Genomic DNA, 24,679 nt, shown 5'->3' with positions numbered 1-24,679 from the left:
TTTGGCCTCGTGCGCTCGCCGTACTGTGCGCTGATTGGCCAGTGGTATGTGCGCGTAGTCACACCACACAGTAATGTCTGAGCGCATAGGCTAAGCTTGTGTGTGAGTGACTCGGACCAGGGGCTGTACGTCTGTCACTTCAGATAGTCCAGTTTAGTTCACTCGTTCAGTTTTACGCTCTTTACTCTGATATAAAACATGGAGAGAGTTGTTGTCGTTACCGGCGCCAACAGGTGAGTTTCTCACAGTTTGTCTCGTTCTCGCGTCTCTGGTTATCTTTTTACAGGGTCACTGTTGACACTTCCTTTTGTAGACAATATGCGAAGACTTGCCAGGTAATCCAACTGAAAACATGACAACTCCCACAGAGAGACTGTTTTAAAATCCGTAGAGTCAAAATGTATTGTGACTTAGGAAATGTGACGTTTTACTACAAATTACTGTTTTTACAGTTCTGGTTTCAGCTTTGTCATCGCTGTTGTAGAAAAAATAGTGAAGATAGTGAAACCATCACAAAAACTGTGGTAAACAACTTTATTTAAAAAAAACAAAAAACAACTAATGTTTGAGCAAGCGTCTTTGCTTTAAAAGTGCTTTACACACTCCCCTCACAAGCTGGTTTTCGAGAACCTCCATCAACAAGATGTCTGAGCTGATTTGCTCTCCATGTTGCCACCCTGACCCCATCCATTCATCTTCTACACCACTTTATCGAACTTGGGGCCATCCCAGCAGGTCCCCTGCCCCTTGGACTGTGAGAGAAAATCAGTTTGTCTGAAGGACACACGTACACACACACACACACACACACACACACACACACACACACACACACAGGCACATGCATAGAAAGAACAGGCAAAGTCCTTTAGTTTGAACGAAATGATATGAAAGCATTTCCTGCCCCAAATATGTTTTCTCCAATCTCTCTGTGTTTGCAAATGACTTCATGGAAGATTTGTATTGAGTTGTTCTGATAGCTCCTGCGTTGGTCTGCCTCTCTGTCTGTCTGCAGCGGCATCGGCCTGGCTCTGTGTGAGCGGCTGCTCGCCGAAGACGACCGGCTCCGTCTGTGTCTGGCCTGCAGGAACATGCAGCGAGCCGAGGCTGCCCGCGCTGCCCTCCTGACCTCTCACCCCGACGCCGGCGTGGACCTGCTGCACCTCGACGTGGGCTCGGTGCAGTCGGTGCTCACCGCCGCTCAGGAGATCAAGACCAGGTGGGGAGGACTTTGGTGCACGATCGATTGATCGTTGATGCACTGGCATCGTGAGTTCATCAGCTTGATCTGAGCTTGTACATGTTGCACAAACTTGATCCATCCTGTTTTTCTGTTTTGTCCAGATACAGCAGAGTTGACTTTCTTTATCTAAACGCAGGGATTATGCCCAATCCGCACGTGGATGTCGGAGCTTTTTTCAAGGGTCTGTTTTCCAGGTAGATTTTTGCGGTTCTCTCTCTGTTCGCTGAGCTCAGACCAGCGTGGGTGTCGGTGTCTCTGCTGCGGTGTAACCATGGCCCTTCCCCACTGCAGGAACGTCATCAACATGTTTTCCACAGCAGAGGGTCTCCTGACTCAACAGGACCGCCTCAACGCAGATGGGCTGCAGGAAGTGTTTGCCACGAACCTCTTTGGCCATTTTATCCTGGTACTACTCACAATACACGTCTTTCATTTGCCACATGCAGCCACATTGTGCATATATGAAAACCAACATTTTTTTCTGCTTCATGTTCATGTAAGATTACATTAAAATGACTGACTGATGGCTATAACCTCAAACGTCACATGATCAAGACGATGCTTTTGTAAATAGGTTTCCCCTCGAGTTATTTGATGCTATGCAAATTATGTCTTTTGCATATTTCCGCTCAGTCCTGCTCCACACATCAATGACTTAACAGTTGTTGTTTTTTTCTCTGATCCTACAAAACATTTTCTACTCTTGTACTTGACTTTCTAACTCGAATATGATTTTTTTGTTTTCCAAGTATATGTTTTATGTTGTCTTCAAAATGGGGAATTTCCATGCTTTTTCATTCCTTAACCAACATATAATGAAAGGAGGATATGTGGCTTTAGGTAAAAGGGATTCCTCTCAGAATGAGGCATGAGCTTCATTTACATATTTTCAGTTTTTATCATTCCAAGTCACAATTTATATAAAATGTTGAAATTACCCATGACCGTAAAACATCTGCTAAACATCTTTTTGTGGTTTTTTTTCTCTTCATTGAAATTTCATAGAAGCAAAATACCTCGTGACCTCAAAAATAGACCATGTCCCTATATGAAAGAACGACTGACGAATAACGAATAAACAACAACAAATAATGTTTCCAATGTTCTTGTGCCCGTGTGTCAGATCCGGGAGCTGGAGCCGCTGCTGTGTCAGACAGACCACACGTCCCGGGTGGTGTGGACCTCCTCCAGCAACGCTCGCCGCTCTGCCTTCAGCATCGAGGACATTCAACACAGGAACGGCTTGGAGCCGTACAGCTCCTCCAAATACGCCTCCGATTTGCTGAGCCTGGCTCTGAACCGGCACAAGAACAGCCAGGTCGGTCTTGGCACGCACTCGGCAGAGCAACATTTTTACCACTTGCAAAGCTCTGGCATCCAGGATTTGATTGTGAGGGGAAATAAAAAGTAGAATTTGGAAGTTGATGCATTATTTGTCTGCATGCTCACTACTGTAGACAAAACACAAAATGCCACACAAACAGTTATGACGGTCCACGATTAAACGTGGACATTAGAACGTGCTGGTGGAGGAAATAAGTAAGCTGATGTGAAACAAGACTGTGCTCTATTAAAAACACCCAGATCTTTTAACTGTGAAGCCTCTGCTCCCGTGGACCATGTTGGTCTCTGAAGAGTTGACCATTGCTGTTATTTTTCTCCCTCCTCATTCAGGGTCTGTACTCCTCTGTGATTTGTCCCGGCCTGGTCATGACTAACTTGACCTATGGTATCCTCCCTTCCTTCTTCTGGACTCTCATCATGCCCATCATGTATCTGGTGAGTGGTCATCCATTCACATCTGTACTGAAATCTTTGAGGGGGAGGAGCTTGTTTGTTGAACATCAGTAGTTCCATAAAAAACCGTTTCCTCTTTGACAGATCAGGATTTTCACCAACACTTTCACACTCACGCCGTACAACGGAGCCGAGGCACTGGTACGCTGGCAGATTGTACAATGACAAGGCTTTAAATCAATTTAGTTTGTCCATAATCACTTTAAAATGACGATTTTCTCCTTTCACAGCACTGGCTGTTTCTCCAGAAGCCTGAGTCTCTGGATGCCCGGGCAAAGTATCACAGTTTGACATCAGGACTTGGGAGGAACTACACTCAACCTCGACAAGTAAGAGGCGGGAGTGCTGAGCACCGGAAACAACTGACTGTTGCTCGAGTCGTTTCTGTGATGTGCTGCACAGTGATTAATGCGTGACTGAGGTGTTGCTGTGTTTCAGATGGACGTCGATGGCGAAGCGGGCGAGGCCCTCTTCTCCAAGCTTCTGGATCTTGAGAAAGTAGTCCGACGGAAGCTGAGCGAGAAACACGCCGAGAATGAAGCTCATCGGAAATACCTCAGTGAGATTGAGTAGACTGGATTTAAAACAACACGTTTCCTCTCTGAAAATGGACCAAAGTGCAATTTGAAGCCTCGACGTTCTTCTCTGGACTTTTCAACTGAATGTTTCTCATATGATGAACAAAAGCGTCTCTTCTGCCTCAGAAGGTCACAGCTTTGTTTTTTGTGTGTGAAAGTATTGAATCCTCTGAAGTGGCTTCTGGATTATACATGGTAATCTGGTTTACCTCTGCTTGTATTTTTTTATGTACATACAAACAAAATAATGGTAATAAATGGTTCATTATTTTAATCAGGCGTCTCAAATTTCTTTTTGTTTAGTAGCCCGCGTGGCCAAGATTTGTTGTGTTTTTGGTACAAAGACTGTCTTCATTTATAACAATTGCTAAGCAAAAGAGGAACAACTTACAAAATTACAAAGAAAAGTATGTAATTTTGATAAATATATTTTATGATGCTCACTATTACTCAGGGTTCCTCTCATAGTTCAAAAACTTGCAGCCCAAGTTTATTACTAACTAAAAAGTGTGTTATGTGCCTTTGCCTTTAGCTGCTGGTTTGTAGTCGGTGTGGTCTGTTGAGGTCTGTGACTGACCAGCAGTGTTGAACAGATCATTTCACCACACGTCATTAATTATAGAGGACTTTGTCTCCGTTTGAATAAATGAAAACCACTGAGGGTTGTAGCAGGCCTAGTGAATGAATAAATAAGTCAGGTGTCGGATGATTAAGATGGTTCACATAGGCAACAGTATATTGTAAATCAACACTTCCTTCTCAAACTCGATTAAATGTAAAAACCTTGTTAGGCTATTATATATCAGAGATGGGGTTTTGCAGCTGCTGTACCATTATGATTACTTTTTCTTTCACCATTTGAGATTATCTGATGGAAATGTTTGCGTAATTGAAGTTATTTCGGGTGAACATCTAGAAATTAGGTGCAGGAAATACAGCTTCTGCAATACTATTGATTAAATGTCATATAGTCTACTCTGCCTACTTGCCAAATAAGCATAATGAGTATAACGTTCCAGAAGTGGATCTTCATCAAATGTTTTCTTAGGCAACAACAATGTGTAAATCATAGATTCTTAGAGGAATTATGTATTGTAATGTGTACTGACTGATGGGTAGGATGTTTTGTATTGGGGGTTTTTCTGGATTAATGCTGTCAGAATAGAAGTGATGTCAGTTACCTCAACCTTTAACCACCCTGTCAATTTAATTTGTCGAGCTAAAATCTGATGCCTTCAAGAAGTTTTCAAATGAGAATCTGTGAGGCTTCAGTGACTTTGCTGTTCGGCCATCAAAATCTAAATATCTGTTAATTGAAGGAGAATATTGTAACTTCATATTAATTCACAGCATTTGAGAAACCTGGTGCCAAATAAAAAAGAAACGGACAGATGAACAACATGGGAAACATAATGAATGCCACATAGCAGACGGATTAAAAAAAGATGTTAAACTTTGTTTAATCAATCAATGGCTTGACAGAGATTCTGTACTCAGGATTTACATACAGAGCAGTCAACCACATCTTATGGTGGGAAGAACCACCCGAAGAATTTGGAATTATGGCTCTAAATAGCTGATTAAACACAACAGAATCATCATAACCATTTTTTTTTTTTTAAATGACTTCTCTGCCCCATGGGATCACTAGTTTCAGCTATTTGATGTTGAGTGTAGTGATATTCCTCATCAAAGACATGCATGACTGAGCGTACAAGCTCTGACTGACATGAACTCCTCTTGACCTGCGACGGCAGCTTTCGCAGAATACTTAAGGAGTCGATATATTGCAGAAGGCGGAACTGTCAGATACGTTGCCGCCAGATGTTTTCTCTGCATGCCCTCACTGGCTCTAACCACAATGTTTTCCACTTAATTTTTTAGAAACCAACAAATCCCACTAAATCCCGTGGCATATGAAATGCATAAGGTCACTGTTGCACATGCTGGTTGCCACAAAATTTTTATTAGAAAGTGTTGTTTCCACGTAGAGCACAGACATGTGACGCTCCAGTCTTATGCTCAAATGCAAAACTCATCAGTAAACAGCCATTCTGGTAGAAAGCACTTGTCTGTCCTTCAAACCAAAGTGTTTATGAAGCTTTTTGTTGTATTTGAATTTGCTATCTTATTTGAAAAGAGTGAATATTTTTCTGTGTGGCCACAACCCCCCCCCCATCAACCAAATGTGACACAGCAGAAAGCTCCCCTCACATGTGACATCCTCACAGAAATTAAAAGCCGGATTATGGAAAGGACGTGAAAGCTCGGCATTACATAATGTAGTGGGGCGGATCAAGAAGTGATGCCTCCTCAGCCACCAGGACTTTAGAAATGAAGTGATACACAGCTCATAGTCTGAAGTCTGGAGGGGGGGGGGGAAAGCACTACGCTTGCCAGGCACTTAACTGAGCACACCTGTGCACTCAAGTAATCCTCCTCAATAGCTCGGCCATAAATTCTGCTTTTAGAAAAGTAATAAAGTTCAGTTTTGCTCAAGAACGTCACAAAGGGTTTGTTTTGGTAGTGCTGCGGTAAGAGAGGTGTGTCTAATGTTTTGGTCATCACCTGGTGACCAAAACACCTGATGAGAAGAGAAAAAAAGTATGACACGTATTGTACGTTTTATCACCATAGTTGTGTTTAATGGTAATCTGATGTCATTTGAATTACAGCAAATGGCTTGTTACTGAATGAGTCACTTGACTAAAGCATGTAGGTGACAGCAATTCCACATTTTAGGCAGACATGTCTATTTTCCGCATCTTTCATGGTGTGATAAAACATTTATACGAGAAACACATTTAATTGGTATCTGCCTCATGATGTACACATGAAAAGCGATCATGCATGGTCTCGGACATGGTGGCATCACCTTTTACACCCCTCCACCCCCCCCCCCCCCCCCCCCCCCACCCCGCCCCCCTCATAAATAAAAACATTGTGCTGCCGCGTGCTCAGATTGGTGCGCGCCGCGGTGTCCCGGATGGTGCTCGCACCGGAAGAGAAGGGGCAGCTCTCCCAGCCATCTTGTGGCAGCATCCAGCGATTCGGTCGCATCAAGCCTCGTAGAATCGGAGGTGAATCCCGCTGAAGGGGCGCCATCATGCCCGGACACCTGCAGGAAGGCTTCGGCTGCGTCGTGACCAACCGGTTCGACCAGTTATTGGACGACGAGTCCGACCCGTTCGAGATCCTGAAAGCCGCAGAAAACAAGAAGAAGGAGGGGGCCGCCGCTGGGTCCACCAAGACCGCGGCGCAAGCCGCCAAGCAGCCGAAGAAGGAGTCACAGAAGGACAGAAAAAACCCGCTGCTGGACAAGAAGGAAGAGTCCCAGGCGCCGGTTCCCCTGAAGAAAGAAGGTAAGAGCAGCACCTGCGGGGCGGCGCGAGCGCGCTGTGTGTTTATTTAGAGCTTTTCTGCTGTCATGTGCATCCTCTGTTAGCAACGTTAGCTGCTGCTGCTGATGCTGATGCTACTGGTCACCGCGGAGCCCAGCATGAGGTCAACATGACCCGGTCCTCCTTACCGGAGGAGAGGTCGCATACTGACGGTGTTGAGCCCCGGAGAGCCGTGCAGCCAGCAGCCGGTCCTGATGAGTGTCGCAGACACGGTTTTCTGCTCACATCCCAGTGTTGGGTTACTGCCTGCTGGAGGATGCTCGGGCTGTGCAGAGCACCATGGGAGATCCTCCACATGTGTGCAGCACAAAGGCGCTGTGCACCGTGCAGACACTCCGCGGTGTTTACACTTGGTCTTAAAAGGAATTTGTGCCGTTAAGCAACTTTGAAAACAAGGCTTATTATAGAGTGTTTCTGTATGGCACAGAACCAACTCTCTCCTCTCTCTCTCTCTCTCTCTCTTTCTCTCTCTCTCTCTCTGCAGGCATCAGGCGGGTGGGCAGGAGGCCGGACCAGCAGGGCCAGTCTGGACCCCAACACCAGGGTGGGCAGGGCGAGGGTCGGTCCGGAGACAAGAGGCCGGACCGGCGACCTCCCCGTGAGCGCCGCTTCGAGAAGCCCGCCGAGGACAAGCCTGAAGGTGGCGGCGACTTCCCTGCAGACAAGTGAGTGGACGGCGACGAAGAGCACATACAAACACGCGATGACAGGATCGGGGCGGCCGTCGTTGAAACGGTCCTCCCAACGATTATTGCTTTCTAAGTCGAAGTTTGTGTCCCTCAGGCCTTCTGGAGACCGACCCCCCAGAGGGCGTGGTGGCGGCCGGGGTGGGCGTGGTGGAAGAGGACGGGGCATGGGCCGTGGAGAGGGCTTCGACTCGCGTGGGAAACGAGACTTCGACAGACACAGTGCCAGTGACAAATCGTGAGTCAGCCGTGAACGGAGACCTCGAAGCACGAGTCCCTCGGCGCCGTGCAATACAGTCTCTACGAGAGCTGAACACTTTGCATGGTATCTCAAGTATTTGTTAATGACGTGTCGGATTGTTCCCCGGTTCGGCTTTTCCCAAACCATAATCTACTTTTCACACCAAACACATGCCTGCTGGGATAAGACCCTCTCCTCACTGCTGCCGATCCCACGTTTTCAGACCGGTGTCATGATTGTGTGACTGGTTTTCCTTTTTTTTTTTTTTTTTTCTTTCCCCCTCAGCAACCAGAAGAGCGAGGAGAAGCGTGGCGGCGGCGGCTCGCACAACTGGGGCAACGTGAAGGATGAAGTGAGGTGGGTTCTCACAAAGTGACACACGGCCCGTTTGTGTGAGAATGTACTGCCGGCGGGATCGCGAAGCGCCGATGATGTTTGTGCAAAACTTCGCTGTGCACAGGCTCCGGAGCAGGTTCTATTTTTGGTACTAGAAGGAGTTTTGGCGGTGGCGGTGATAAGACTGCAGGTGTGACATCCTGAAGTAGTTGATTGCGGCAAGTGTTTGTAGAGGTTGTTTGGGCAAGCGTGGCAATGTTTTGACTTGAGGCTGCCGAACAGACTTGACACAGCAGCTGCCCGTCTCCAATTCGCAGCGAGGCTGAACAGACTGCGGCTCCCGAGACGACTCCGGAGGGCGAGGAAACTGCCCCCGCCGGCTCTGAGAACAAGTGAGAATCCATTTCTAATCAGTATGTCCGTTTAAAGTTGTCCCCGCTTCTTAGCGCGTGCCCCCCCCCCTTTTGATCACACTGGTTTTTATTGATTTTGTAAATATAGTTTCCGCACGTGGCCGTCAAAGAGCTCTAGTGCAAACGAGATAAACATTGTCAGTGACCCTTTGGCCGCGGGATTAGGAGAGCATGTATAGAGGTAAGAGGATTGGCAGTTTGAGGTTTTAAGGGCCTACATTGTTGTCGTTGTGTGCGGGCATTCCAGGGAGAACGAGGTCGAAGAAGTGAAAACCGAAGGCCCCCGAGAGATGACCCTGGACGAGTGGAAGGCCATGCAGGACAAAGAGCGCACCAAGGTGGAGTTCAACATCCGCAAGCCCAACGAGGGCGCCGACAGCCAATGGAAGAAGGGATACGTGCTGCACAAGTCTAAGAGCGAGGATGTGACTGAGGTGAGGCAAAACGATTTTTTCTTTTTTTTCCCCTCCACTCATTAGACTTTATGTCCTCTGAAGTTTTAACACCTGAGCTTTGTGCCTGTTGTCTTTAATTCACGGAGACGCCGTCGTTCCTCTTCTCTATGAGCAGCATGTTAAATAGATCGTCGCTGTATAGTTGTTTCTGAAATTGCTGCTGGTGTGTTGTGGAGGTCACTTGCTTCTAAAAATAACTCTTGTGTTTGATTTCCAGAGGCCTGTCGGCGCTTTGATTGACTCCGCAGAGACGGAAGTAGAGACGCCGACTCTTTACCACAAGGTGCCTGCTTTTCTTTCTTTCGTTCGCTGTTGCTCAGTAAAGCTTTTTGCCCGTTTAATGACGAGCACCAACAAATACCGAGCGCAGTGATGGATTGTTGCTCTTCTATGTTGGGGATTCCTGGCAGAATGGAGAGTCGCGGAATTCACTCAGGAAATGATTAATAAGCACTTTATGGGCCATCCCCGTTCAGATCACCTCTAATCTGCCTGCTGTGACTTGTTTTACCTCGCAGGGCACCCCCGACGAGTCCAGCGACCACCATTTCCGTAAACCAGCCAACGACATCACATCCCAGCTGGAGATTAACTTCGGAGACCTGGGGCGCCCCGGCCGCGGGCGCGGGGGCGCGCGCGGCGGCAGGGGGGGCCGCGGCGGGGGAGGCAACAGGACGGCACGCGGGGGAGGACGCTCCGAAAAGGTAATCGCTAAAGCTCGCTGTTGTTGGAAGGACAAAAGTTTGTAGCGTGCCTCACAAAAGACGGAGCTCGGTGGCTCCACAAAGGCTGTGAAAGCACTGACTTGAAAGCGTGCGGCCTCTGAAATAACACATTCTCCGCTGGCCGAGCACAGTGGGACCCACGCCGTTGGTTTCTCGCATCTTTTTTAGAGAAGTCACGTCATCTTTTAACGGCGTGGGTCTGTGACATGCAAAAGATGACGAAATACACCAGAGTAAAGTTTTAATTCTGTCAATTACTTATTTTTTGTGCCCTCGAGTAACGAGTGTTTTATTTGAATTAATTAATTGAATTGTGGAGTTATTCTGGCTGTTGCATTTTAGTGCCGATTAAAACTCTTATCTGAGTGGAAAACAAAAAGAACTGCTGCTTATCCTGAATACAAATGAAAAATATATCTGATCTCTTTTTTTAAGGGCTTTATGACGAACTTTGGCTTTTTGGAATCACTGGGTCCCATAGATTTGCGAGATCTGCCAGCATCTACACTGTAACCGAAATCACTGTTGTATTTTGTAACGCCGTGTAAAGGTAGAAAGGTTTTGGATCCAACGGGGAAGCTTGCAGCTCTTGTTAATGGTTCGTCGTTGTGCTTTGCTCCCTGCAGGCCAGTGGAGTGTCAGTCCCCAACGTGGACGATCCCGAGGCTTTCCCAGCCCTGGCCTGAGGGCCTCCTCTTCCACCACCAGCCCACCCATCAGCCCTTCCGGGGGCCCCTCCTCTACGAGGCTTGCATGCTTACCACATCTTCAAGTATATAAGAAAACAACGAGAGAGAGAGAGAGGAAAAAAAAAAGTTTAATGACAAAAAACAAAAAAAACCAAGACAGTCATCCCATACCACTCACACCACCAGAGGACTCAAATTTTACCTGTTTTAAAGGAGAACAAATGACGGAAAAAAAAAAAAGGCAGGAAAAGGACCTCTTGTTACACTGAAGTTTTGTATTTAGGGACATGAAAGCAGGGATGTTTTCATACATTTTCCTTTTTTTTTTTTTCTTTTCTTTTCTTTTTTTTTTTCTTCTTCCAGAGATCATGCATACTTCGTTGATCTTTTTGTGCTGCTTTGATTTGATGCATTTCTGCAGTTAGGTTGAAGTGTGTGTGTGTCTCCTCCCTCCCCCCTCGAAGCTGTTGTGCTTTTATTTTTATTTTCCTCATGACTTCAGCTCAGTATTTATGAGGTCATATTTGTTAAAAAAAAAAGAAAATTTCTACTGGAGCTTTTTTTCCTTCCCAGTAAGACACACTGATGTGGTAGCACTACATAGGAAATGCGTATTAGATGTCTAAAGTATGGCTTAACATGCTTTTTAAAGTGTAATTACTCGGCTCCTGACTGCCCATTCCTTTTTGCGAGGCACAAATTCTGGATGGGTAACCAGGCAAAGTGACTTCCTACTTGGCTTGGTTTTTTTTTTTTTTTTTTTCTGCTTGTTGTGCAGTGAAAGTGAATGCCTCTTTTCCATTTTATTTTATTATTTTTTGATAGCTTTGCCTTTATTTTATTTAATTTTTTGGTGGACCAGTGGTTAGTATCGCTTTGTACCCCCTGATCCAGACATGTGCTACCTGTGTTTTCAGGGTGTCCCGGGGCCCAATGTATCTTTAGGCTGGTCCTTCTAGGTCATACAGACTGTACTTCTTCTTCAGGACCACTGAGCAAATATTGTAATTTTTGTTAAGGATGTATTGTTTGTGTGTGCGTGTGTGCGAGTGTGTGTGCGAACAAGAAAGCCTGTTTGTGTGCTGCAAGCTGTGTGACTTGAGTGATTGGACAGCTAGTTACTTAGAAGTATTCCTCTGCTATAAACTTGCCATTCTCTATCAATAGGCTGCAAGTTTTCTGAAGTAGTTCATACTGTGGGATTGAGAAGCGGGTGTTGAGATGAAGGTGAGGAGGATGATGATGGGTAGACCATGGACATATCTCACTCTTGGAAGTGTCTCCTCTGCGTTTCCGATTTTGCAGCACCTGGTTTTTATCAACACCAGTCCTCTGGTGATTGTTTTTTTCTTTTTATTATTATTATTATTATTTTTTTTTTGACATAGTTGCTGTTTTTTGGGTTGCTTTTTTTTTTCTTCTTTTTTTTGCTCAGTGATGAAGCATCGATGCATAATTTGTCTGAAAGAAATGTCGGCTTGTTATTGTGGAACAATCACGAGCTACAGAATGTAACGTAAGCTAACCATGCTTTCAGCCCCCTGTGTCAGCGTTTCCAGTGAGCATTTCTTTTCTGTTAATGAAGTGGTTATGTTTCCCAGTGGGGGGGTGGGGGTCGGGGGGGGGGGGGGGTTACACTGAAGACTTGGAGTGAATTTAAAGCTTTACGTGTTTGCTCTGAAACGACTCGCTGGTGATGCACTGATAGACGGCTGGAGCTTCTTCTTTTTCTTTTTTCTTTTTTCCCTCGTAGGACTGTTTGAGCCACATGACGATGAAACTTTCTCTGCAAACATCCCTGTTCTAATAAATTGTTTTAGAGGTGTTACATGTATCCTGTTGATGGCTGTTGGGTTGTTTCCAATCAATGCTGTGATTTTAAAGGTGTAAACAAACACGCTGCCGAGTCTTTATTGCTTCAACAGAATGAGGCTGCGGTGTGTTCCGTCACGTCACAACGATAAGCAGTCTTTGTTGGTTTGAATCACAACAGTGTGGGTAATCCAGGTAATCCCAGCAAAGCTGTACAGTCCCCTGCAATGGTGGTATTTTATGGGCCCTGCAGTGGAATGCATCAAGATCTGCAGAGGTTTTTGTAGGAAAAGGTTAAGAAAACCCAGTGGTATTCGAAATGGAGTTACGAGAGGAAACCGACGGAGAGAGAACATGCAAATTCAACACAGAAAGGCCCAGCCTGTATATGAGCCAGTGGACTTCTTGCTATGACGCGAGAGTGATAACCACTGCTCCACCTAGCAGTAATCCATTATCCTGAGATTTTTTTTGATCTGTGGGGAGGAAACTGGACGACCCAGTTAGAACGCCGCAGGAACAGAGTGAGACATTGACAACATTAGTAGAATTATTTTACATCATTAAATCAAAAAAGATCATGACTAGAAGAAAGTTACTATACCGAATAGAACAATACAATTTAAATAAATATATGTTGAAGGCTTAATGTGAAGGAACACAGCGAAGCACATTTTACAGAACAGTTATAGGCTTTAAGACCAAACGAAGAAGAAATTAAACCCAATTCAACATAAAGGAACAATATTGTATTTATTTATTTTCTCAGGAGGGTGGCGGTAGTGTGCTAGTATTGCCCGCATCCGCCGTTACGCAATCAAAGAAGAAGAAGTAGTAGCAGTAATAGTAGTAGTAGAAGAAGAAGAAGAAGAAGAATGGCGGCGCGTCTGAAGCGTCGAGCGGAGTCTGAGCGCAGGAAGCCACCAGGTGATGGAGAAACGTCCATGCCGCGCGCCGGACCACCGGGAGACTCCTCGGCCGTGGCCGTCAAGCTGTTGGCGGCTGGACTTTACGGAGTCAGCTCGTTTCTCATCGTGGTCGTCAACAAGAGCGTCCTGACCAACTACAGGTAAAAAGTTCAGAGTCCATGTGGGCGTGGCGCGTGCAACTTCCCAGGGTGGTTTGTTTGTTCGTTCCAGGACATGACAAAAACATGGTACGAAACAAAAAAAAGAACAAAGAAAAACATATGTTTACACTAAAATATATTTGTGTAATGTTTGGAATGATTTAATCTTACCAAGCTACAAAACTTTTTGTTCTTTTATTGTATTACTTTAAAAACGTTCACGGTTTTGCACGAGAACACGATTTATCATGACATTGGAACTGCCAAGAGTAAATCTGACTTGTGTGACACAGTGGTGCAGTGGATTGTTCAGTCTCCTCACAAGTAATGTCCCAATCGAACAGATTTTAAATGTTCTGCGAGTTCATTTTTCAAAACCGTTTTACAGATTTCCATCATCCACGTGCGTTGGCATCGGCCAGGTATGCGTCTGTTCACTCTCGGCTAATGTTTTCATTCCCGAGGCCCATGGGGCTAACACCGTGTGTGTCATTTGATGTAGATGTTGGCTACGATCGTCGTCCTGAGGACCGGCAAGATGCTGGGTGTCATTTCTTTTCCAGATACAGATTTGAGCATACCAGGCAAGGTGAGGAGCCCCGTGCGGAGTGTGTTCAAGACCACATTCACGATGTACTCTCATAATGATATGTAATCCTTTTTTTCCACCAGATGTTTCCGCTGCCTCTTTTATATGTTGGGAATCAAATATCAGGACTGTTTGGGACACAGCGACTAAAGTGAGAGCTTGTTGGTACTTCTCAATGGCTTCAAATGAGCCCTCAAAGCTAAGACGCTGTATTTTCTCCTCCCTCAGTTTGCCCATGTTTACCGTTTTGAGAAGGTTCAGCATCTTCCTCACCATGGTGTTCGAAGGCCTCCTGCTGAAGTATGTCTTCTTTATGCACATTGCTTCAATTTCAATCAGCGATTTCAGTGACTTGAGTGTCTATCTTTTTTTTCTTCCTCTTTATCACAGAAAAACTTTCTCTACGACTATTAAAATGACAGTGTTCACTATGATTTTGGGGGCTTTTGTCGCAGCCAGGTGAGATTGTCAAGATATTCCAGCCTCCTGACCAGGCTGCATGTATCGCCACGTATATCTCAGCCTTTCTGCGGCCTTTCGCTGTCTTGTAGTGCCGATTTGGCCTTTGACCTCGAAGGATACGTATTTGTAATGCTGAATAACATCCTGACGGCTGCCAACGGCGTGTACGTCAAACAGAAACTGGACTCTAAGGTGAGCAGTGACGCCAAAATTACACCTCAGCCTGAGTACAGAAACACTAATATTCTGCTCTTTTCCACAGGAGCTGGGCAAATATGGACTTCTTTATTACAATGCTCTAATAATGATTTTCCCCACCGTGGCGTATGCCTACTACTCCGGGGACTTGCGTGTGGTAAGTTTTCCCAGTGCTGAGGAGTGTGAGTAATCGAGTTGTGCGACATTGTGAGTCAGTGGCGTTATTTGTGTGTGTGTGTGTGTGTGTGCAGGGATGGGAGTATGATGGCTGGTCTGATTGGCTGTTTGTCGTGCAGTTTGTGCTCTCTTGTGTCATGGGGTAAAGTATCCTCAAGTGCATGCGTGCAGGTGATATCCCCACGACGCTGTCCGTGTCTCACTGCTCTTTGACGCGTCTCTCTCTCTCCTAGCTTCATTTTGATGTACTCCATCATGCTGTGCACGCAGCACAACTCTGCACTCACCACCTCCATCATAGGCTGCATTAAGGTAACCCTCCCTCCCCCCCCTCCCTCGGCGGCCGATCCCCTCGTTGTGCACAGAGTGTGTGAAGTGACTCTCGTTTTTGTGCAATTGCTCAGAATGTCGTTGTGACGTACATGGGGATGGTGTTTGGCGGAGACTACATATTCACCTGGACCAACTTCGTAGGTCTGAACATCAGGTGAGACCAGTCCAGCTGTTAGGCAGTGTTCCGGTTGTTTTTAAAAAAATGTATCTTAATGTGTCGTCTGTGTCTCACAGCATTGCTGGAAGCCTGGTGTACTCCTACATCACCTTTGCACAAGAACACACAAGTAAGGAAAGAGAGAAAATAAATAATCACCAGAAAGTCTTTATAAAGATCTGTGGAGGATATTTACAAGCTAACCAGTTAGCACCTGCTCCTTTGTTGTTTTAGTACAACACAGTGGAGCTGTGGGACACTTAATGTCTCCCTGCTTCAATAAGCAAATCTAATGTTTGTCATCATCACCCTCCATAGAAAAGCCAGATGTGTTGGAGGGAGGGACCTAAAGCTTCTGTGCAGATTGAAACAGTTTGATTACTGTGAAATATAGAGAAGCCTCTTTATCAGGTTATCTTGGACTTAATGAACATTGATCTTCTATGCCACTCCCCCGTCCAGCTTGCACTGGAAGAAAGCAGGTCACCAGTCCATCACAGGGCAAACGAAACCGCACACATTCACACTGACGGGACAGTAAAGTCACCAGTTGACCTCAAACACATTTTTTGAACTGTGGGAGGAAACCTCTGCATGGACAGGGAAAACATGGAAACTCCAGGCTTCAAACTGGGGATATTTCTGCCGTGATGTGGGAGTAATAACTATTTTAAAGCTTTGTTTGTAATGTTGCAGTATCGTGAACTAACATGTCTCATCTCATTCAACAGAAAAGGCATGAAGGCCCAAGAACTCCAACCAGCACACATCATGCACTGTATGTGTGTGTGTGTATATATATATATATATATATATACACACGCACATAAATGTGAAGGACCTTCTAACTGTTTAAAAGTACTGCATTTCTTAATTTTTATAATTTCCAGATTTTAAAGAACTGACTTTATAAAAATATATCTTGAAATCAACTTGTTCATCTGCCTCGTGTCTTTCTGCATCATTGACATGACATGACAAACTGGAGTTCATTAATACATTTATTAAATATAGCCAATGTTATTCCATTCAAATCCAGTCATGGAATTACACTTCAGTTTAATCCAAGTCATCATTTACAGAGGTAAAAAGATCACTGCCGAATAATTTCTGAAATCCAAACATTGAAGCATGAAGCTGAACAGCTGCTGTACCAAAAAAAAAAAAAAACGGCTAAGGTCTTCCATGTTCTGCCCCCTCTGCTCTGAAGCCACCCCCCCTGGAGAGACGGGAAATATTGGTAGAAAGTCAGTGGGGGTCACACAGGAATGCAGAGTACTGCCAACAAGCAGAGCGAAACTGGAATGGCTACTTTAATTTATTACATCCATCTTGGAGAAACATTGGTGACGTTTCCCCGATAAAGAGCACAGCCGATGAGGAAGACCCCAGAATACAGAGATGAACAGTTATATATTTAAAAAAGAAAAGAAAAGGGAAAAAAAGTACCAGCTGCTCAAAGTAAGAAATCTATACAAACTTTACATAAAAAAAAAAAAAATCACATTCTGTCTAGTAAAAACAAAGTTGAGCAAAGCACTGACTATGAAAATCCAAAAATACAGAGATCTTCTACATGAGTTATAATACAGGACATCACTGATGTCAGCTGCTTGACACAAACAAACCTGCGGGAGGACGAGCCCGCCGGTTTATTTCCCAGAGACAAACAGCTCTGTAAAGACGAGGAGACGACGGAGTGACAATGAGTTTCTGCTGGCTTCTGACGCCACTCATCGGTACGGATGAGAAACATACAATCAAAGTGCAACTACAGTGAGCGAGTGACGGCACCGCGACTCCTCTCGTTTCCGCCGCCGACGCTGCATCTTCAAACAACTTAAGCACATAACCATTAGAAAACGCGTCCGGTTGTGTTAAGAGCCTCGACAGCAAACAATCGGCTCGAACGGCAATGACCTATCATTAGATTTAGATTTTTCTTCTTCTTCTTGTGTCAAAAAATATAAATATCTCTTGTGTAAAAAAATATCACAGGTGAGTTCTTTAAGTACAAATAGGGAGGGTGGGGGGAGGGGGATTCTTGGCAAAAATTTAGTCACTTAAGTGTCCAAACAGGGACTCGGGGTGACGGGGAGGAGATGCTTTGCAGGACACAATCTCGCTGTGGTACTTTGGGATCAGCTGTGCGGGCGGTCAGTACAGACTGGACAAAAGGGTTCGAGTGACGAGTGACTGCTGCTGCGACTTTCAGTGACACCCCCCCCCCTCACAAAAGGTACAATATGTAAGTGTGTTAAGTTTAACAACAGTCAGGACGTCACGTCAGAGGTCCGCTGAACGGATGTGGTGGGATTAAAGTTTTATCAGGCGTGTGCTCTACTCGCAGGTGAAGACTGCTGGTTACTAATCGCACCCTTTAAGAAGCTCCCTGTTAATTACCACCCGATTCCTCTGGGGGGGGGGGGGGGAGTCCTAACCTATAATAAGAAACTTTTACTTGTACTTGTACATATTGGCTGTTGTCTACCAGCAGAACGGTGAAGACGATACTGAACATGAATAAACCAGTCAGTCACATCCACAGTTCAGAACAGGACCTGGTTCCTCTGGAATCCGTCCCGCAGGGAAGAGACGAGTCCCCCCCCCCCCTGGTCACGCAGAAAGAAACTCTGGAGAACACGCACACACCGCAGCAAAAAAACCCTCCCCGTGTCATTTATCAGCTGCGCTGACTTCTCTTGTTCTGTGTTCCTAAAAAGTGAGTCGAGGAGCCTCTCAGCAAATGTCGTTGATCAGAAACCGACAGCAACTCTGTAATGCCATTGTTAGGAAAACAGCAGACCGTAATTCTGGCTTAACTTTGTGAACTCGCGCTTTCAACCACAAAGTTCCTCATTCTGCACCAACAGATTTTTGTTTCCAGAACGTCGTCGGACCTCTATTACAATGAGCGGCTTGGGAGTGTGAATGCTACAGTGACTCACTACTGCCACCCCACATTAGAAAAAAAAAAAAAAAAAAAACTGGCATTACTTAATCTTACATATTGGAACTTTGGCTGAGTTTCTGTCCTCTGATCCCTCCGACCTACCCACTGGTGGTCAAAGTTTTTCAGTCTTGAGTGGATCCAGGCCCGCTCCGGAGCCTTCAATTCTCCTGTGTTCTGGATGCTTCCATCTCACTTTGGCCCACTTGTTCTGCCTCTGTCCGGCACCTCTTGGCCGGCCTGTCGGGCGCCGCTGCAGCTGCTGTGTCTCTGTGGTCGAGCAGAGGCTCCAGAGAGCCGTTTGTGTCGTGGTTAGGCGCGGGGGGCTGGCTGCAGCCGTTGGAGTTGTTGTCTGAAGCCGGTGGGGGCGGAGGAGGAGGAGGAAGAGGAGGAAGAGCGTCCGCTGCCGGGTGAGAGGGCCCGTTGGACTGAACTCCCTCAGCTTTGACTTGGTTCGCCGCGGGCGGCTGAGCGCCCTCTACTGGGTGACACGAATTGTGGCTCGCGATACCTGTCGACGAAGAGGAAGAGTGAATGTGCTGCTCGTAGGCCTCGGGTCAGTCCCTCAATCCAGACGGCAAACTGGTACGTGTCGCTTGTGTTCCGTCAGCTCACCGTTCTGACTGCTGCTGTCTTCCCTCTCAGAGTGACTGGTGCTGCTGCTGGACGTGGTGGGAGGAGGCGACGCAGCTCTGCTGGACGTCGCACTCTCCGTCTCGTCCAGTAATCTGTCCATATAGTCTCTGAACGACACACAGCAGCAGACGCGTGGTCACAATGCAGCTTCCACTCTTCATTATGCTTCATTTTACACTTTGTTTTTTTCACACCCCTAAACATTCACAACAGATGTTTTTCATGTAATACTGAACACGGGCCACATTCAATACGAGTTCACCGACTCCTGAGCTTTCACTTACTTCAGTATTTGTAATAAATCGAAAAAAATTCACTGTGAAGCTTTAAAACGAACTGGCTTACATCCGCATTTTAGCTAAATGTGCTAGCTGTGACCCGCAAAGTAGAATAAAAGTGACAGAAAGTACATCCTAAGTATATTTTGCTTACATCGGCATGTATTTACTTAAGACTTACGTGACACCGGGATGAAGGTTGTATTTCCTTTTCCCAAGTCTGGTTTGCTGTGCAAAGAAATCATAACGCTCAGACTTCTTCCACATGTAATAAAAGGCCACACATTCTCCTACAGACCTAGTTCTCACCTGAAAGATTTAATTCAGCAGACATGAAATCACCATTATTACCATCGCCTCAACAGTTTCAACACAAATTCAACATGTGCACAGAAGAGACAAATCAAAAGCACTGCACTGGACAAAAAGTCAAAATCATTGGGACGTTCAAACATTTTCAGGACGGAATTTGATTTGTCTCAAACAGAAAGAAAATGAAACATCACATCAATACAAACACAACTCTTATGATTCTTTTCAATTTTTACATATTGGGTTGTACGCAGTAGACACAAGATTTAAATCAAACACTTTAGAATCATGGATTAATAATTAAATCAGAAAAAAAACCTTATTGTAGTTAAATTAAACTAAACGCCTCCGTTTGCAGTCGGCTGACCTCTAATGTCAAATCATTATTGTGAAACCAAATGCTGGTGAAAACCACGGCTTTCTCAGGAAAACTAAAGCAGGACGCTACAAAATGAAAGCAATGGCTGGTTTCAAATTTCACCTCAGATCTTTTTAAATGCTCTTCTTGTGGTTTCTTGTGGTCAGAAAATCTCAATTTGACAAGAGCAGGCAAAGCCTTGGGGAGATTGAATTAAGCTACATTTTTCTGGGATTAAGTTCACTTTCCTCAGTTTTAAGTGAGCAGAGTTCTGAGCCGTTCCACCACAGTGACACTTTTAAGTAGAGTGTTCTGTTCAATAAACATAAACATGAGAAAACCCAGATTCCAGCCACATCTTGCAATTGTCTCCATCGTTAGTAGACATTTAATGTCCACATGGTTTTGCATTTTTAAGAGGTGCTGTGAATGGGAGTGAATTCAAGACTGGAAAAGGGTTTTCCACTTTCTACTTCCAAGTTGCAGTTTGGCTCCAACTTCAATGTTTCCAATATCATGATTGATTTTTAATATGATTGATACTTATGTAGGAGACCGTTTAAGGTGTCTAGTGCCACCTTGTATAATAATGGTGCAATATATAACAACATACACTTTCAACTCATTATGTAATAATGCTACATTTTGCAATAAAATTCTTGAAAGCATTTTCTAATAAACTTTGCAGCATTTTGTAATAACTTGTTACATATTGCAGCAGTTAGAAAATGTGGGTTAAATGATTAAATGCACTCAGTGGCATTGAACAATCTGGGCTCATTTCTTCAAGAAAACAGAAATGGCTGCTGGAAACTCTGATTGGCTTGTAACCAGCCACAATGACAGCCCATCTAAACATTTAAACTTGATTTAGAGTCCTGCTTTCTACCATTGTTATGTTGGCAGGACATGAGCAAAAGCAAGAGTGACATATAATTCTCGTCCAACTGAATCGTAATTGTTAACCATTACTAAACATAGAACCATGTATATGGGTAAAGGGCAAAATGTATTACATAATGCACAAAATTCTTACATTTTCTTAAAAGAAAGCAGAACACCCACATTTTATAATAACTGTTGCAATATGCAACAAGTCATTATAAAATGTGGCAGATAATTATAAACTGTAGCGTTATTACATAATGGGTTAAAAATGTATTACATTATTACACATTGCACCATTATTACATAATGCGGTGCCACAGGGGGGGAAATATCATAAGAGTGTATGATACAGTCACAATTACAGAGAGTTCAATATTAGGATTTCTAAACGCTCCTCTTACCTTGTTGGCCTGTATTAAATGAAAGTCTTTCCCATAAGCTTTTAGTCCTTGCTCAAAATTTCTACATTCCTCTTCAGTCCAGACAGATAACTCTTCTGTTTCAGAGAAGAAGAGTGTTAATTCCACATCTGCAGTCAAATCTTCAGAACAAAATCTTCAACAAGTCAAGTACAGTTCATGACGGGAGTAATCTGAGCAGAGCTCCGCTTACCTCTGGCTGCCTTTACATTAAACCTTAGTCTTCTTAAAGCTTCATCTGTGTCAAAGTCACACTTTACTAGCTCATACAACGCCTGCAGGGAAAGAAGACAGAAACAAAGTTCACCCATCCGATCCACTGCAGGACTGTGAAGTGATGGGTTTTGTTTGTGACTGATCTGTTCTCACCTGTTCATTGTCTTTGATATGGGATCCCTCTGGGATTGCATCCACTCCCCTCTCATCTCCCGTCCGCCTCGACGCTTCGGTCAGAAACTCCACCACTTTGCCTTCAGGAAGACACTCCGGGTTCCATAACAACTGGTCATCGTTTTCATAAACTAAGGTTTAGAGAAAAAAAAAACATTTAAAACATTAAATCTGTACCCAGTGGCCCACCTCAAGTTGATCTCCACTTCCAGTGGAAGAAAACCACACTGCTCACCTCTTTCATTCTCTTTGTATTTACAGAGGCCCACTGGCGTTTCTGCCTGGTACATTGAGCCCACCATAATCTCCTGTGAGGGGAAAAACACTGGTGAGACCGCCACTGTAGAATGTCTGCTCCAAGGTGTCGTTTTTAAATAGTGAGTTACATTTTGTATGAAAAAGTCAACAGTACAGTAAAAATCCTCAGGACTTGAGTAACACCAAACCTTTTTCCAGTCCTCAGACGGGACATAGTCCTCATCTTCATCCGACTCTTCCTCGGCATCATTGCTACCTTCAGAACAACAAGACACTTGTAAATCAGATGTAAATCTCAAAGTAAAACCTGCGGCGTTGTAACTTGCGAAAAGGAGACTGCCCACATACTTTCAAAGTATTTGAGTTTCTGAGGACGGATGAGGTCGACTGTGCCGAGTGATCTCACTGAGCGTGTGCGACCTTCGCATATTGCCGGGGTCTCAGTGCCCTGTCCTGATGAGTTCTTAACATCATCACTCTAAGAAAACACGGGGAAAAAAACACGTAGGAACACATGTGAAAAAGGGCCCCTTTTTTAAATATTCTAAATGCAAAACATAGAAACCCGTGAGTCCCACAGGACAAACTACTTTACTGAGCCTCATGAAACTTTATCAACAAGTGATACACAAAACAAACCTCATTCCTTTTCAGCTCGCCAGTGCTTCTGCTGCTTTCATCGTTGTCGAGGTCTTCCTCCTCCTCCTCTTCCTCGTCATCTTCCTCTTCTTCGGGTTCTTCCTCCTCCTCCTCCTCCTCATCCTCATCGGCTGGCGATCTGCCCCCATAACCGTAGAGACTCAGTAGCTCATGAATGGGCATTTCTCCCTCCTGTCAAAAGAAAAGAAGCGTTGGTTCCAACACCAAAGAGTCACACTCGAAAAGAACTGAAGTATTTCTTTTCCACTGCACCACTGTTGTCGCCTGTTTACAGAAAAGCTTCACGTACAGCTGGAAGTTGGAAGTTGAATACTCGACCTGTGCCCTCGTGGTCAACTTAAAGTCTGATTCCATCAATATAATGTCCTTCTATGAAGATATTTTATAAATACGTTTTGATGGTTCTTCTAAATAATTCTTATTCTGAACTAAACGTACGACTAAGAAGTCCTGAGACTAACCCGTGCCAGATCTTCTATCTCATTGGCATTTGCTTCATCAGACGCTGCCAGAGTTTCCTCCTCCTCCATCGTGCGTTCATCATCAAAGTCATGGACGAGCATGTCTGCTGAAGGGTCGAAATCATGGTCATCGGAACCTGCTGAACCTCCTGAGAAGGCAAGAGGAGACATGTCAACATGACCAACAAGTGACATAGCCACAAATTTGAGAATAGTGCCATCAGTATTGTAATATAAACATATCACGACGGATTGCATGAGCAGTGGACGATATTAACCTTGATAATTGTAGTATTGATATAGCGCATACGTTGCCATTTCATTGCAATGTAAATATCCTTTCGTCATCACACATAGGCAGGAATGCTTTAAATCTAACGATATTAAGTACTCAATAAAACACATGCAGTTTTGAAAATTACAGTATCATTAATATAATAGTGTAAAAACCGATAATACAAGAAGACGAGCACAATCTCTGACAGCCGAAATCTTTATATGATATCCAAATTAATAATGGATCCATTTTTGATTAAACGGACCACACACATTATTCCACTTTGTCGATAATCATTTAAAATGAGGTTTTGCAGTGAGAAAACGTACTGTGTTCACATATTGCTCATTCTTTACATGATACAGTGTTCACTACTATTAACTGTATCCACAGACAATGATTTCTGGATGTTCCTCATCTCATGCAGTGGTTTCCATTACAAGCTGGTCTTATTTATATTTTACATGACAGAACTTTTTTTTTTTTTTTTTAAGAAAAAAGCTGTTTTTATATTTATTGATATTCAATGTTGGGTTTGTTCATCTGCGTATTCTTTTTACAATTTCAAACTATATGAGAAGCCTCGATAAATCAAAAGTAGATATATTTAAATTTGACTAATTGCTATAAAATAATACATATAAATAATTGAGATGACCACAAATCTTAAAAATAGACGCATTTTGTCTTAGTTTTATTTATTTTTTTAAATGCTGCAAGTTTTGCCACATTTTCCCAATTCTCGTCACTTAAAACTGATCATTGTTGATAACAAATATTTAACATACAGACAATTGTAAAATGTTCTAATTATTGCAATTCGCAAAACGTTAATTTTTCTCAATTTGAATGTGGTTTCACGTTTGGAATCGTGTGAAACTGGAAATGGAGATCAGTTAAACTTATTAACAATCTTTCAAAAAAAATCCCTTTAAATTGTCACATATAAACACGAGGATGCATAATTAGTGAAACATTTGCTACGCCAGTATTTTTACACTGACGCTTAAATCGGTATTGTTTGTTTGTTATTGTGTCTGTCCTGCACGTAAACCACAGACTTCTCAACCCGCTTCATTCACTCAGTCAACCCACGGAAGATTTATGCAGCTCTATTCAGGTTACCTGGGCTCGAATTCCCGACGGAGGGCTGAAAAGCAGAAGAAGAAAAAAAAAAAATTGGTGACGTGAATCAAATTGAATCGATATTTCAAAACGCGAACTGCATTAAAAAAAAAAATTTGAGTTTAGGAGCGACATAATAAAATGGAGGATTGGCCTCAGAGGGAGCTCAGGGGGAGGAAAAAGCGCGCCCGACCTGGTGCCCTAAAGGCTGACTTGCAGTTCAAACAAGAGCAGAAACAAAAGAGTCCCGTCAGTGCCTCCTGCGGACAGGGAAAACCCGACCATCTCACAAAATGACAATGTCGT

General features: G+C 44.2%; 4 protein-coding genes across 5 annotated transcripts; 3 read left to right on the top strand and 1 right to left on the bottom strand.

The window, feature by feature from the left end:
• The first annotated feature begins 110 nt into the window (after window positions 1-110).
• Window positions 111-3,880, top strand: LOC308135226 (3-keto-steroid reductase/17-beta-hydroxysteroid dehydrogenase 7-like). The gene is made up of 9 exons (XM_080503114.1): window positions 111-233; window positions 1,016-1,219; window positions 1,345-1,437; window positions 1,535-1,649; window positions 2,367-2,561; window positions 2,918-3,022; window positions 3,125-3,181; window positions 3,271-3,369; window positions 3,479-3,880. The coding sequence occupies exons 1-9, from the start codon at window positions 199-201 to the stop codon at window positions 3,611-3,613; spliced, it is 1,038 nt and encodes a 345-aa protein (XP_080359240.1). The 5' UTR covers window positions 111-198; the 3' UTR covers window positions 3,614-3,880.
• Window positions 3,881-6,640: 2,760 nt separating this feature from the next.
• serbp1b (SERPINE1 mRNA binding protein 1b) lies at window positions 6,641-12,163 on the top strand. Its single transcript, XM_080503095.1, has 9 exons — window positions 6,641-6,980; window positions 7,504-7,684; window positions 7,803-7,943; window positions 8,232-8,303; window positions 8,600-8,674; window positions 8,943-9,129; window positions 9,368-9,433; window positions 9,669-9,854; window positions 10,502-12,163. Exons 1-9 carry the CDS (start codon window positions 6,725-6,727, stop codon window positions 10,559-10,561), a joined length of 1,224 nt encoding a protein of 407 aa, XP_080359221.1. The 5' UTR covers window positions 6,641-6,724; the 3' UTR covers window positions 10,562-12,163.
• Window positions 12,164-13,246: 1,083 nt separating this feature from the next.
• Window positions 13,247-16,115, top strand: LOC308135613 (solute carrier family 35 member D2-like protein). The gene is made up of 12 exons (XM_080503689.1): window positions 13,247-13,445; window positions 13,834-13,867; window positions 13,948-14,034; window positions 14,118-14,185; window positions 14,263-14,334; window positions 14,425-14,493; window positions 14,586-14,688; window positions 14,759-14,851; window positions 14,946-15,013; window positions 15,105-15,183; window positions 15,276-15,358; window positions 15,439-16,115. Exons 1-12 carry the CDS (start codon window positions 13,252-13,254, stop codon window positions 15,593-15,595), a joined length of 1,107 nt encoding a protein of 368 aa, XP_080359815.1. The 5' UTR covers window positions 13,247-13,251; the 3' UTR covers window positions 15,596-16,115.
• A 233-nt stretch (window positions 16,116-16,348) lies between these two features.
• On the bottom strand, window positions 16,349-24,398 carry mier1b (mesoderm induction early response 1b, transcriptional regulator). 2 transcript variants are annotated; one of them, XM_080503149.1, is made up of 12 exons: window positions 24,374-24,398; window positions 22,972-23,120; window positions 22,490-22,681; window positions 22,199-22,328; window positions 22,039-22,106; window positions 21,828-21,900; window positions 21,572-21,723; window positions 21,396-21,477; window positions 21,185-21,279; window positions 19,407-19,534; window positions 18,927-19,054; window positions 16,349-18,822 (listed from the first exon to the last, which is right to left on the bottom strand). In XM_080503149.1, exons 2-12 carry the CDS (start codon window positions 23,071-23,073, stop codon window positions 18,473-18,475), a joined length of 1,500 nt encoding a protein of 499 aa, XP_080359275.1. In that variant the 5' UTR covers window positions 23,074-23,120; window positions 24,374-24,398; the 3' UTR covers window positions 16,349-18,472. The 2 variants fall into 2 exon arrangements, with proteins under 2 accessions (XP_080359275.1, XP_080359274.1); XM_080503148.1 differs by having other exon boundaries at window positions 19,407-19,453; window positions 24,374-24,394.
• Window positions 24,399-24,679: the final 281 nt, after the last annotated feature.

This window comes from Blennius ocellaris (assembly GCF_963422515.1).
Source record: "Blennius ocellaris genome assembly, chromosome: 10".
NCBI lineage: Eukaryota > Metazoa > Chordata > Actinopteri > Blenniiformes > Blenniidae > Blennius > Blennius ocellaris.
Note: the sequence above shows the minus strand (reverse complement) of the source record. Positions and strands in the feature narration are given on the sequence as shown.